At 37.3% G+C, this 15,305-nt stretch overlaps 1 protein-coding gene across 1 annotated transcript in view; it reads left to right on the top strand.

Moving 5' to 3' along the window:
- Positions 1-15,305, top strand: part of CNTNAP2 (contactin associated protein 2) — a 1,181,910-nt gene that overhangs the window by 831,114 nt on the left and 335,491 nt on the right. Inside the window, 1 exon segment of the mRNA XM_033052691.1 lies at positions 13,445-13,645. Within this exon segment, the coding sequence (XP_032908582.1) occupies positions 13,445-13,645 (201 nt within the window).

Here is a 15,305-nt window from a genome sequence, read left to right as displayed (position 1 = left end):
GCTCTTTGTGCACAGTTCAGGCAGAGGAAACCAAAAGCCTTGCTTTCACCTCTGACACCCCTTCTCCCAAAGCAATGTACAGAGTACAAATCCCCGTTATCTGACTGTCAATGAGACTGTCAATGATACTTTAAAGAGATGCCCAGCAACTGTGTGCAAGGGAAGGCCAGCAAGGGAGGGACGGATCCCTGGGCAGAAAGACTTGTACTGCTCATGTGCTCTTATTTAGACACTGATTGCTGCCCACTTTGTAGACCACTATCCCACCTCAGCAAGTTGTAGGGAGCAGTGAGGTCACCCCCTCAGCCTCCTCCTCTCCAAACCAGACAAGCCCAGTGCCCTCAGTCATTCCTCAGAGGACATTCCAGCCCCTTCCCAGCTTTTGTGTCCTCCTATGAACACATTCAATTATCATAATGCTCTTTTTAAATTATGGGGCAGATAACCTCACACAGTACTTAAGGAGAGGCCACATTGGTGCTAAATATAGCAGGATAATCACTTGGTTTGACTGGCTGGTGATGCTGTGATATGTTTGGTGCACTTCAGGATGAGGTTTGTCCTCCTTCCTGCTAGGGCACACACACTGCTGACTTCTGTTCAGCCTCGTGTCAACAGATCCCTTTCTGCGGCCACTCCTCTCCCAGCCTAGATTTGCGTCTGCTGTGTCTGCATCCCACGTGTAGAACCCAACATTTGCTCTTGTTGAATTGCATGCCATGGATTATTACCTAGTATTCCACTTTATCCACGTCCCTGTACAAGGCCTCTAGTCCCCTGAAAGAATTGACAACACCTCCCAGTTTAGAATCCTCTATAGACTTGGTCACCATGCGTTCGACTTCTGCATCCAGATCACTGTTGCAAACATTGAACAAACTGACTCTAGAACTGCACCGTGAGGAACACATACCACTGAACACTGGTCACCAGCCACATCTAGCCCTATTCACTGCAAACCTTTGAGCCTCATCCTTTGGCCAGTTCTTCACCCAGTGGACCAGGAACCTAGAGTTTGAGGGGATTAGGGTATTTTACTTCTCTTTTTTCTTTGACTTTTCGCTCTCTCAATCAGTGGAAAAGACTTTTTTAGAGAAGCAGAATGAAGTATTTTACCTGCTGAATTCATTGGGGAAATTTTGTGTCTATTTTTGTTTCCTTATGCACCAAAATTTTGTGATTATGTGCATTTTTTAATTGTTCTAATAGTATGGAAGCAATAGATATGTATAGTCAGTTATGCAAGCTTCAGACCTGCGTTTGGAAATCTGCAAGAAGATTGCTTTCTGTAGCTTCTCAGAGTGTAACAAAGTCAATAGCATTCATAAAATCTCAGCATTGGTTCAAGTATTTAATCTTCTGTAGTGGGTAATATTTAGAAGTTAAGCGATGAGAATTATATGCCATAGTGTACACGTAATATACATATGTACATATATATGTCTGATGGGAAAGAGAAACTTCATAGACTTTTTGAATGTCACTATTTTAATTTGGTCTATGGATAGTTAAATTGTTCTTGGAGAACCCTATGGAATTCAGGGGGCTGCCTTAATATTCGAGGGGGTATAATTAGTTTGTCTTCAAGGAAATAAACTTTCTATTTGTTGAATATGGGCAAACCTAATAAAATAAATAGCAAAGTGGTTAATAATTAGAGAAGGCACTTGAAGACTCCTAAGTAGTGATTTAGTGATTCCTAAGGTTTCCATCACCATTCAACGTTTCACATCAGAAGTTCTTATTTTCTTCCAGATATCATCTTTTTATATTATGATGGAGAAATAATTTAAAATTCTAAGTAAAACACAGTAAAACAGCTTAGTCGCCCAGAAAGTTTCATGAGGTGCATGTGTACTTACCAAGAGAAAAGAGAGGCCAAAGGGTAGGGCCAGGCCAAGCAAACTGCAGTAAATGGAAAAACTGCAGTCAACTTTTGCAGGAATCAACTTGACCATGTGTGCAATTTGTCTGATCCAATGTAGTGTTCTCCATAACCTCTGGGTATCAGGCTGATGAATGTGAAGAGATGTTCCCTTGCAAATTTCTCATTGCTCCATAAAATGTTTTGCTGTTGTAATGGTGGGTTTCCATATATATTTGTTACCTCAGTAGGAAGAGAGACAGTTTAATATCTCTTTTTTCAGATAATGATACAACAAAACATTTAGCTATTTAGTTCTGTTGAACTTGAACTGCAAAGTTCAATTATGCACAATTGTGAATTTTTCAGTATCTCAGAAATATTCATTTAAAATATACTATTTCTATATAATGAGATGTGTTAAATTTATTAATACATGGTGTTATATTTCTGAGTGGTCTTGGAGTATATGGGATAGTATATGCAAACCTTTGATGAAAAAGAAAGTAATATTACATCTAGTAAAAAAACATCTTTATTTTCACATATGCCACCCTCTCCCCCAAATTCTGTGATGTTTTCTGTGTGCTGTGATTTCTACATTGAGACATAAAAAGACTATTCAGGAACACTAGATTAATGGAAAGAGACATACTCTTGCATTTCTTCCCTATGAGAAATTTCAGAAAGAAATTTCTGAAAGTGAGAATCTGTTGGATATCTGCTAGCAGGAAGCTGGCAAGGCAACTGGTGAAGTGCTGGGCTTTCTTGAAGTGTTTTTACGCAGTCCTGTCTTTGAGCTATATGACACTTAGGGTACAACTTTTACACATGCATACTGCAAGGATATTGGAGTTTCTGAAAATGCTAATTTGTATTTCCTTGAAAGAAACATTTGTACAAAAGCACACTGTTCCCTCAGGTGGAAATAGTGTCCTGTAAAACTGGTTATGGTGTTTTAATGGTGGTCCTGAGATGAGGGGGAAAGAGAAGGCATCCTTGGTCTACAAAGAGTTTAAAAAGTTAGCATTCAAGAATTTACAGGAGTTGAAAGTTTCTTACTGGTCTAGCATGATCTTTATTCCCTATTCTTATAGTATTTTTAATTCTTTCATTAGAAGAATTATAGTTGTGAACTGTACTACTCATAAGTGCAAGTGAGATATTGTCTTCTCAGGACCAAGCTGTGTCTTTTACTGTAAACTCACATGGAAATTAATGTTTTTCTCTTCTATTGTAAAATTCAGATTGAGACAGAATGAGATCATAACATTCAGAATAGGAAAATCTTTTAAACATACTTTATTACATTTGATGACTTTACTATAAAGTCTGATTGACTTTTTCTTCTCTCCTAATGTCACTCTGTACCACATATCAAACCACAGGCGTACTAAAAATTTCCATGGAATGTCTTTTAAAATAATGCATGGCATCGTAGTTTAGTATAGAATTCAAGTCATGCTTCATTTGAGAAATTACAAATAAAGACATTCAAGTTATCAAATTTCTTCTGTCAGTCACAACATAACTAAACTTCATTCTACTGTCCATGTTGTCCATCCAATATCAATGTTTTTCTGAATTATCTAAAGAAATATTAGCACAGTTGTCAAAAAATACAGGAAACATGATTTTGCACTAAGCTATGTATAATGGTAGTTTTTGTTATTTAATTAGGCAATGCTTAGGTTTATGTAGTAGTTAAAATGGGATTCCTAAATTTAAATGTGGCCAATATGATTCATAATAATGATGAAATAATTGCAAACTACCAAGAACATACACTAAAACTTGGAAGTGTAAGTTCTCCAATCTGGAAGCACCTTTTGAAAGAAAAAGAGAAAGTTTTTCAGGATGTTGCCTAACATTCAGTTTATTCATGCAATAAAAGAGTACATCAGCATATTATATTCCTCTTCCTGTCTGTCTATGGAGTGGGGATAATAGGATGAGAGGGAGGAGAGTGGAGTATGTTCTTGAGAGAGCTCAGTTGGATCAGTCAAGACTATAGTGAGGCTTCAAGCACTTCGCTGATGGTGAAATGAAAGGTAAGGGGAGTTTTTAGTGGTAGCACTTGAGATCTGCATTAGTCTCTTTCTGTCTCTCCATGAAAATAGAAAGTCAGCCAGAATAGCTCATGGTTTCTTATGGTCCAATCTAACATAGTGAAAGCTTTGAAGAACCCTTTTCTTCAAGATATCTTTTGAAATATATTTTTTTAAACTGTGTTACTTTTTTCAGTGATTCAGGAAGACCTGTTTGGGATTATAGCTAAAGGATTGGGCTATGTTGCTCTGTAAAAGAAAAAATCAGGCAGTAGTTAATTTTATTTAAAGTGCATATGCTCCTATGATATGCTAGAATTAACTGAAAGATGCTTTAAATGAGACATATTTGATCTTTCTTTTTGTATAATACTTGTTTAGATGTGAGGCTGCTCCTCAGAAAGTAGAATCAATTGTTGATTCTTCAGTTATTGAACTGTTAAAAATTTTTCAGCCCTTGCCCGTAATCTGTTCACTGTGCTGAAAACAATCACACTGTTAATTATTTTATGTCCTTTGTTCTTGTCTTTAATGTTCCTTAATCTAAGCTAAACTGCAATTGCCATCTGTTTGACCAGGCACTTAAATGACCCAAGTCCTCCTTCATATGGCTATACTCTATCTCATTATTTATTGTACCTTTCAATATAGGGTTATTTTTAAACTCATGCTTCTAATAACACCCATAGGAGGTAATTTTTTACATTAGGGCCCAAATCAGATTTAAGCTTCTTCCCTCAGGCACTGTTTTTCAGCATAACAGTATCTGTTGTTGCAGTCTTTTTTCTTTGAAGACACAAGTGATCACTATTGTGTTTCTCAAGGTACAGTAATTTCACGATTATAAGCCGCACTGAGTATAAGCCGCATTTCCGGGTGCCAGCAACTTTTCATTCTTTGTCCATACATAAGCCGCACCTGATTATAAACCGCACGTTACAATACAGAGTGTGATAAAAGGTATCTATTCTATCATCATCTGTTGAGGGTGGGGGCAGTGATCCTTATCTCAACGGCAGATATTCTGCTAATGGGCCATCCATTGAAGCCAGGCAAGGCATTGTTCATCTTTTCACAACCCATCCTTCCTCCAGTGAGTCATTTTCTGCTAATGGCCCATTGGGTCTCACTGAGTGACAGATAAATTACTTCGTCCCATTGGAAGTTGCTCCAGCCAGGGGGAAGAGCCCAACATTTCTTACCAAGATAAAACAGAGGTTTTGGGACACTAAGGGAGCCTCTTTCTCCACTGGACTCCAGAGGAAAACTGGATTTCTCCACATCACCACTGGACCTCTGGAGGGAAACTGCACCATCTGCAGGAGCACTGCTTAAACCGAATCACATCTGTCACTGCAAGAGGACAACCATTTAATGGGACTGCTACCAACACCCTGCCTGACAGGGAGTCAGGTTGTACTCTGACTTTGTCAGGGTTTGTTTCTTTGTAGTACTGTATTTCTATTTTAATTTCCTTAGAAAAGAACTGTTATTCCTAATTTCGGTATCTTTGCCTGAAAGGCGCTTGATTTCAAAATTATAATAATTTGGAGGGAGGGGGTTTACATTCTCCATTTCAAAGAGAAGTTCCTGCTTTTCTTAGCAGACAACTGTCCTCCAAACTAAAACAGCAACTTTTCGTTCTTTGTCCGTATATAAGCCGCACCTGATTATAAGCCGCACTTTGGGTTCGGACCAAAATTTTAGTCAAAATGGTGCAGCTTATAATTGTGAAATTACTGTATTCTTGTCATTAGCTTTTCACATTCAACTGTGTTGAATGGTCCAAATCATCTCTAGTAATCCAAAGAATTAATCCTCTAGTTGCTACTTCACTAGTGTCCCTTGAGATTTCTAACAAGTTGCATTGGAACAGCCATTTCATCATCACTTGTCTGGAAACTTTTGGTTCCATGAAAATTGTAATTTGGTCACTTCCACTCTATTTTGTAAAGTATCTGGATTTATCTGTTATATATAAATTATTAGAAAAATTATATAATTCAATATCACTGTAAGTTCACAAAATAAATGAAGTTTTCTCTTTCCTGAATTGTTATGAAAGGGACTGTATAAATAGTAGGGACATTTATTTTCTCACAAGACACTATTGTAAGTAAAAAAGAACATAGGAAGAAACAATGAAAGGAAGGAATGAAATGAGTAGACATAGAAAATGAATGCAGGAATGCTCAATTACATTTTGGGATTGTTCCTATTCATCACCTAAATTGATTAAGAAACTGACCAACTTTGCTTTATATAGAATTCAGTTCATAAGAACATTCTTCAATTATTGGTTTTCTTGTTTGCTTAATATTGGATTTTTCTGGTCTAAACCCCATTTTCTACATTAGTAAGATGATAGCCATTCATATCACCACAGTAACTGCACTGCAAAATTGACATTTGCAAATCTCAGGCAAGATTGTCAAAACACTCATTAACTTCAAACGAACATACATTTTTCATTTTTATAAACTCAACTGTAGCTCCTTTGAAGTCCATAACCAAATTAGTTTTAAATTTATATATATACTTTTAAGCTTTTATATATAAACACACACCAAGAGAAATACAAAAGGATGGAGAAGAGGATATGACCTGCTGTAATTTTTTCCACATGAGTAGTGTACATCAGGTCTTGTGTCTACAACACTGTTGCAAAAAAGGTGCTTAGTGCATTCACATTGCTAAAGACTGTTATGTTACCATCCCACACAAATTGACAATACCAAGTATGCTCTTACGAGAAAATAAAATTGGAGACCTTATGAGATGATTACAATTGTAATTTTTGTCCTCTCTAAAAGGCAGTCCACTTTCAAATGGGTTATCCTGTCTAGTTTCTTGAGTGATTTGTAGTGCAGCATATTGTACAACATGCTGCAGTAATCTAACTGCAGTAATTTGAAGGGACAAATGCACTGATGATGGTAAAAATCAGAACATCTAGTAAAGAACAACCTCCAGGCTTTCCACGCCTCCAGGCTCAGGAATTCTCAAAATCATCTTCTCCAAGATTTCAACCGGGAACCAAGGTGTTCTCATACATCAGCCAAATTTTAGGTCAGGAAAATGCATCCATCAAAAAACCCACCACAGATAAATTGAGAGGGAGAGAGAGAGAGCAGATGACTATTCCTGAGAAAACAAACTGGTTTTTTATTTCTTGTAAATGCCTAACAAAATAATATCTTAAGCATATAAGTCCATTAATGAGAAAAAAAGTAAAAGTCTAATAGCAATAGATACAAATGTAGATTAAAATAAAAGGGGGGAAATGTATCCATAGCTGTGGAGTACAAGCATTATGTTTGCTGAAATTTATTTTTCAAATTTATTATCAGTTACTTGCCATTACGAAAGATTACTTAATTTGTTTGTCAGAAGCAAGTCTTCTTGCTTAACAGAGCACCAAGCAAATGAGTGAGGAAAGTTCAGTAACAGAAGAAACTGACCATCTCCAAAATACTCAATAAAATAATGATAAAGATCATCATAACATAATGAAATATGTTTAATATTAAGTGGGAAAAATCACTTGTGTTAATATTTGGTTTTATCACTTGAATAGCTGGTGATCAAGGCAATTTTTGATTCCATTTCTCTTTTTATTAGTGAACCATTACTAGTACTTATTGATTATTTTTTAGTCACCTACTTCACTTTCTATTGGAAAAAGGAGTAGTGAGTGAGCAGAACTGTTAGTCAGTGCAACTGAAAAGTATATAAATAAATTATGTCACTTTATTGTCATTTTAATGAAACAGGTGGTCATTTCCTTTCTTAAAAAAAATTTCTTAAATTAAGGAACTTAATCTTACTATAATATCTATCTGTTAGAGAAGAACTGTTTCAGCAAAGAGTAATGTACAGACTAAATAACAGGAAACCTATTTTCTCTATAATTGCATCAAATGTATTAGCAGTTTGGATCTAATTAGATTGTTCTTGTGAAAACCATTATGAATTCTATTAAGAATCTGTGGTTACTGGTTTTCAACATTCTTTTCAAAGAAAATTATACAGTAATTTCATTATTATAAACCGCACTATTTTGACTAAAATTTTGGTCCGAACCCAGAAGTGTGATTTATAATCAGGTGTGGCCAATATATGGGCAGAGTTCAGAAATTTACCAACCCAGAAGTGCAAACTTGCAGCAGCCCCGAGCTGAGCTGAAGCCCCCCCGGCCCCGAGCAGCGGGGCAGCGGCGCGTCGATCCCACATGGCCCCAAGCTGAGCCAGTAAACCCCGCGATCACGTGATTCTTTTAGTAATTGGCAACTTTGTGAAAGTTGTACACGGATCCTCGCTGCGAACGGAAGTGCAGCTTATAATCAGGTGCGGCTTATATATGGACAAAGAACAAAAAGTTACCGACACCCGGAAGTGCGGCTTATAATCAGGTGCATCTTATAATTGTGAAATTACTGTACTTCCTCTTCACTGCTAAAAACAAAATAATGGAAGAATACCCTTTTTTTTTTTTTTTACCCTGTACAACTGCAACACACTGTGCACCATTAAGAAAGCTCTAAGATATGCATTTGAATGAAGAAGTGGTCATCTTGGAGGCCCTTTCTGAAGTGCTAGCAATTAGCTGGTGCTGATACTCTGTTGTCCAGTGGGAAAGCTAGAATCAGCCTAGTAAATCCAGTTAGGAACTCATATACCTCTGTGTGTAGTGGAGCTGTGTTTTGATGGTGAATAAGTCACACACACACAGCTGTGGCTGACAAATTGTCTCTAAACACTTGTGGTTAGCAATAACCATATGACAGGTGTTCTTCAAATAACTGGTCGTGTTTTAGAGAAATATTCATTCCAGTATTGTGGTGACAGTACAGTAATTTCATGATTATAAGCTGCATCATTTTGACTGAAGTTTTGGTCTGAACCCGGAAGTACGGCTTGTAATCCAGAGCGACTAATGTGTGAAAAAAAGTTCTGGAATTTGCCAACCGGAAATGCGAGCCGGCAGCAGACCCGAGCTGAACCAAGCCCACCCGGCCTTGGCAGGGCAGCGCTGGGCCGGGGGGAACGAACGTGGCAGGGGCTGGGCAGAGCGAATGCAGCAGTGGTGGGACCGGCAGCACCGGACCAGGGCTGGGGGAAGCGAACACAGCGGGGGCTGGTCGGGCAGCGCCGGGCCAAGGGGAGCGGACGCAGCGGGGGCAGGGCCAGCAGCACGGGGCCTCTTGGTCGGGGGCAGCAAACACGGCAGCAGGGGGACCGGCAGCACCGGGCCAGGACCAGCCCACCTGGCACCGGCAGTGCAGGTGGGGGCGAGCAAGCCCGGCAGTGGCGGCCAGCCCCAAGTGGCCCCGCCAAGCTGGCTCACTCGGCCTCGTTGGCAGCCCCGAGCAAGCCGAGCCCCCATGGCCCGGAACCAAGCCAGTAAATCCCGCGATCCTGCAATTCTGTTGCTAATTGACTACTTTGTGACAGTTGCATGGGGATGCTTGCTGCGTATGACAGAGCGGCTTATAATCCAGTGTGGCTTATTTATGGACAAAGAACAAAATATTGCTGACACCCGGACATGCATCTTATAATTAGGTGCAGCTTGTAATCATGAAATTACTGTAGTTGCCAGGAGCATGTACCAAATTGCTGTTAACTAGGACAGATTTTTTTCACTTCTGTGTACCTCAAATGGGACTTCTTTACACTATTGACAGAAAATAAGGATATATTAACTATGAATTCCATATCCTAATCTCAGCTACACAGGAACAATGCCATTCATGGTGAGGATACAGGTATTTGAAATAGTGTGACCTATCTGCATTGCCTTTTCTGTGACAGAAGGTGACTACAAGGAGGGCACTGATTCCATCTCTCTCAAGAATGGTCTCAAGAAATTAGGAGTTTCTGAGAAATTGAAAACATAAGTGAAGATACTGGACTTACCTTCAAGTTACAAATGCTTAGCTGATGGGAAGTATAAACACACTAACAAATTTTTAAGATTAAAAGGCAAAAAGCAGTTTGCAGTCAGAACTCAGGAGATAAGGTTGAGGTTTCTGCCTGTCATCTATCTCCTTTGAGTCTTTCCTGACATCTCGAAGCGAGCCCCACATATATATAGCTATATGTATTCAGAAGTCTGCATTTTGGTGGGGAGGGGAGATGGATTTTTGTCTGTGACTACATTACCCTTTTAAGGTGTTTTCCCAGCCCAGGAAAGGCCCTACCATTCCATGCAGTTTTGGTCCTTGTGTCATGGCAGTGCTTACAGTTAAATCAGGAAACTATGTGAAGAGCATGAAATCTTTTACCCAGCGAAGGAGCTTCCTTCTGTACACCAGCCACAACTTTTGCTCCACACTCCCTCTGTGCCAGACTTGCAGGCTCAGATGCTTCAGCTTCCAGAGTTTGGACAAGGCAACTTGCTGTATGTGTTCATGGATCATTTGAGCCAGACTATCAAAAAATTAGTTGCACATGAAATAATACCTAAACTTATTTTCAGTATCTGACCCCGTATATCCTAATCCATCTTCCATCATCTTTTAGACAGCAGGAAGAGATTGAGTTACTTTGCTGTAAAAGATAATTGACTTTATGCACATAAATATGTATATTGATAAAAAGATCTATTACAAGGTGCAATAAGTGCTTAACTGTTATGATGCCTATAACTATTATGTAGTACTTGTATTTTGACAGAAAGATCCTGAATTTGTTCAGTGGATGCATTTGAGTGGCAGGAGTATGTTTTTATCATCCTTAGTACAGTGTGCCACAGTAAAGATTAAACTTCCTGAAGTGACTCTATATTGGTTAGAATCTCTTATCCATTAAAAAATTCCTTTTCAAACACAGTGCTTAACACAATTCCTATTTCCTATTTCCTATGGTCACATTCTTAGTGGGTAGTCTAGGAGTCTTTGCTGGATCAAAAATCCAATATGAGGCTCTATCCTAGTGCATTCCTTACTGACACTTTTCTGTTCTTACATGTACAGTGTTTTCTGCCAAAAATGAGAGGTTTCTATCAGTGAATGTATAAACTATTTTAATATTTTCTTGAAAATGAATCTGCAGAAACTTCTATCACAGGCTCTTAACAAAACTAGATTATATTCTCTATATAATTTGACAGATGACAATTATAAATTTTTATTGGTACTTGGGAGTAGGATTCCTTTCTCCTGATTTTTTAAATTTCTTTTCCTCAATGCAAGAATATTGTTGTGTTTTATAAAGAGCTTTGGACTAAGGATATGAATATTAAAATAATAACCATCTTGCATCATCTGCTGAATTTCATCTCATTTGGCTAATGATGTGTACAGCCTGTGGAGGATTTTTCTGCTTTGCTTATGAACATTTGATTAGAAAGACTTAACACCTTATCAGTTGCAAACATATGGGTCCACATGATTCCGTATAATTCAAAATAGCCTGACACTATGCAGCAAAAATTAAGACTGGAAAATAAGACAGAGCACAGAATCCTGGAGATAAGGATAATCATAATGCGGAGAGCTATCTTTACTCGCACCAAAACTCATCAGTGTATGTGAGCACCTTCCTGTGAACTTGGTGAAGAAGTACTGAAACACTTTTGACTATGTGTCAGTTCGGCAAAGTGTTTCCATGCAGTTAAAATATTGATGTGCAGGTCACAAGTTTCAGAATGACTGAGATTTGCATTAACAGGCAAGAGATTTACATAGAGGGATTGAAAACATACTGAAATGCACTACATTTTATGGGGTTTATCGCTGTAAGGCACATCTGTCAGGTGAATTAGTATACTCAAGAAATGCCAGGTGATCTCCCTGGAGAGTCAGTTTTTGTGATAAAGGCAGCAAAGTTAGCAGCATGGTGTATTTTGTTCCTGCATCTCTGAAGGATAACTGTGGTCAGTGGTGTTGCTTGACAGAACAGCTGCTGCAAAAGGCGTGACTCATCTGGGAAACTCAGGTTTTGTACAAGCCAGTTTAATGCACTAGAGTAGATTCTTATTGATGTTTTTTCAGGTTCTGCATTTTTTATTCCAAGACAGATTTCTTTGACTTTGCCCTCAGCAGTAGAAATATATATGGCAGAAAAATTGAAAGAAAAACAGAAAAACAACTTAAAATGTGAAAAAATCTTACATGACTATTATTGATAATATCTGATGCACTTCTAGTAAGTTTTGTGGTGATGTGTTTCAGGTTAATGTATAGAGAAAAGAGAATTTTCTGTGTTTTATTTACTTCATAATTGACTTATTTCGGTCCTTGTCTATGTGAAATGCATTATATGAGTAGTACATGTCAGCTGAGATAGTGGATTTTTGTAGTGGTACCTAGTCAACCTAAATCATAAAATTCTTCACACCTAAGTGATAGAATAGCATTCTTACAGGAAGACAGTATCAATAATATTGATTGCATCTTCATAGTTTTCATTCTGAAGTCCTGTATTACTCAGATAATATTTTTTTTTTTTTCATTTTGATTCACTGGAATGTCCCTCTGAGAAAAATAAATGGTTGGTTTATAACAGCAAAGTTTCTGTGCCTTATCTTTGCTTCCTTTCTAAACTACCTTCCAACTTCAAAAAATCTTGCTACAAAAGGAGTGTAGAATGCATTGTTTCATTCTTATAATACCTCACCTTAAATCTTCTCTGGTAACTACTGATAAATGGTTCCCAGTAACATTTCTACTGACTTGCTGTTCAATAGTTTAAAGAAATAGAATGCATACAGACATTGTTCTGGGCTGGATACAACACACTTTTTGCAGGACCCTGCAAAAAAAGTTTGTTGCAGGTGTTGAGATTTGGCAAATATTGCTGTATTTCTTATAAAAACAATTAAGTTTTCTTTCCTCCTTCTTTGTACCTTTTCACAACTAAATAGAAGATTTTTTATTTCCATTCTACTTCAATTAGTTCAGTAAAGTTATATGGTGTTGCTGTTTTAAAATATTTAATTCTCAATAAGCAACTTTGTTTTAGCCTAGAACACATCCTGGGTAAAAAATGTGGAAATATTTTCAGTATTAGTTGCTAAGTGATGTAATCACATGAGATTCTCATGCATCCTTGTGGTTACTTTACTACTACTTTACAAAAGCAGTATTGCTCTCCAGCCCACAGCAATTTACCATGCATAGTGAATGTTTTTCATATAAAGACTTTTGAATCTTTAAGACATCAGACTTCTGTCTTTCTGATAAAACTTAATCCTTATTGTTCCATATGTAACTGTAGGCATCAGTTGTTTAAGGAAGACTTCTTTGTATTTGGTACTTTTCATAAAGTATTTGTGACTTTTTTGTATTTGGTATCTTTTCATAAAGGTGAGTGATCAGAGTTTTTTCACTTCATCAGATCATTGTTGGAACTATGCTGTCACATGATGACCTTCCATGTGCAGTGCCCCCTTTCCCCACTACCACCTCAACAAATATCTTGCAGAACACTTTTATCTTTTGCCAAAGACCTACTTTTTTTAAAAGTTTAAATTCAGTTCCACTATCTGTCTTTTACCAGTTCTTGTCTTTCTTGCCCTCTCTTTCAGAGGATAAAGTATGGACAACTGTGTACCATGATCTGCAAATGCAGGCTGCTGTGGGAGGCAACAGCCCAGATAAGTTATCTGTGCTGCAGCTCAACTACAGTGCAACAATGGACCAGATTTCTGCCATTACCAGTAGCGCTGAATACTGTGAGCAGTTTATCTCCTATTCTTGCAAGATGTCCCGGCTGCTGAATACACCAGGTAGGCTGAGAATGGGATATCTATTAAATACGGTTTTAACGAGCTTTATCTCAACAATTTAACAGGCACTGCTGTTAGAGAAGTCCATTCATTGAACATGTTCCTTTGTTCTCCCTTGTTAAAGTTGACAATGAGAGTGAAAATACAGAAGACATTATTTTCTTAGGAAAATTTACCTGTTTGGCTGCTATGAAAATGATTGGTATCACACCAAGTGTTTGTGTGCTCTCATCTCAGATCTGTTGCTCCTTAAAGCGAGTGACATTTGGTAAACACAGTAGCTTTTAAAGTTTAATCAATACAGGCATTGAAAAATTGCTTTGAACTTCATCCTGTTTTTCTGGTTGTCAGTTTTCATATGCTACAGTCAGCAAGGGCATTGGTTGAATGAAGGTTAGAATTTTTCCACTAACATTTTTGAAACTGTTTCTTAAATGCAGAGTATTTGTGAGTAATCAGATGCCTTATACATTGTAGAAAATGGCATGGTTAGTAATGTAATTGTGTGAGAAATTATATGCTATTACCTACAAGTATAAGATTCTTCTTTTGTTTTGTAGTTTTTTGCAGGAGGAAGAGACCCTTTCTGTATGTGCCTCCTCAACAAATGTTACCTGTAACCAATAAAGACAAAAGTATTAGTTGTTCCATAATTAGCACACAAATGAACTGTATTTTAAAAGCTCTATTAATATGCAGCAATTACTTTATATAGACTCTAATTGTGTATGATGGATTTTGATGTTAAATAAATCTTAATGGTACTTAGGGAAGACTGGTTTATAAGTGGAAGCATATAACACATTTTCATGATTGTGAATTTAGTTCATTGAGAGAACTTCAAATGCATTTCAGATTAATTTAATGGCTGCAGGCTTACAGTGTTATACTTTAGGTTGCTTTCCATCTCTTTTTACTTCTTTAAAATTTTCTTATGCTGCTATAGATAAATATTCATTTGGAATGCATGTGTATCTTATTGTTATTTCCATAAGCTTTCCATTAGTTAATAGACAATGTAATGATTGTTACTCCTCTCCATCCTCCCTGCTGCTTTTTAACTATTTCTAATGCATGGTTTGTCTCTGTTGCTGTTATTTTGCTTAATTTAGCATAGCACAGAGGTGCTGCAATGTGGAAAATTATTTGTTCCTTCTTGGGTCTTAATGTATAGGATCCTGAATCATGTTCATACCTAGAAGTGTTCTGATTAGATTCTGCTCATGGATACAAGCTCCCTATTTGTGTATGCTTCAGAAAAGTTGCGTATGGATGTAGTGTTGGCAGGCCTTTAGAAGGCAAATTTATTTGGTAATAGAGCTGGAGACATCGTGCTTAGAAAGCTCATCATTTGCACAGGTGCAGTCTTAGATTCTACTTCTTGATATGTATTAGACTATTATTTCAGGACCAATTTGTACTTGTTAATATATATTTATATTATAATAAAATAAACATACACTGTAATTGCAGGTGTTTACCCTAGCTTCTAGATTTAAAGGACAATTAAGCAGCACACAAAATAGTAACTTGCTGATTATTTTTTGCTTTAAGAAACAAGTAGTTTCTAATACTTAAATTTTTAAGGTTCTTAGAAAATTTTGAGCATACTTTGCAGGTATCTCCTTCTTCATGTTTTCATCTTTTATATGGAAAAACA

This window comes from Catharus ustulatus, chromosome 1 (assembly GCF_009819885.2).
Source record: "Catharus ustulatus isolate bCatUst1 chromosome 1, bCatUst1.pri.v2, whole genome shotgun sequence".
NCBI classification, from domain to species: domain Eukaryota; kingdom Metazoa; phylum Chordata; class Aves; order Passeriformes; family Turdidae; genus Catharus; species Catharus ustulatus.
Note: the sequence above shows the minus strand (reverse complement) of the source record. Positions and strands in the feature narration are given on the sequence as shown.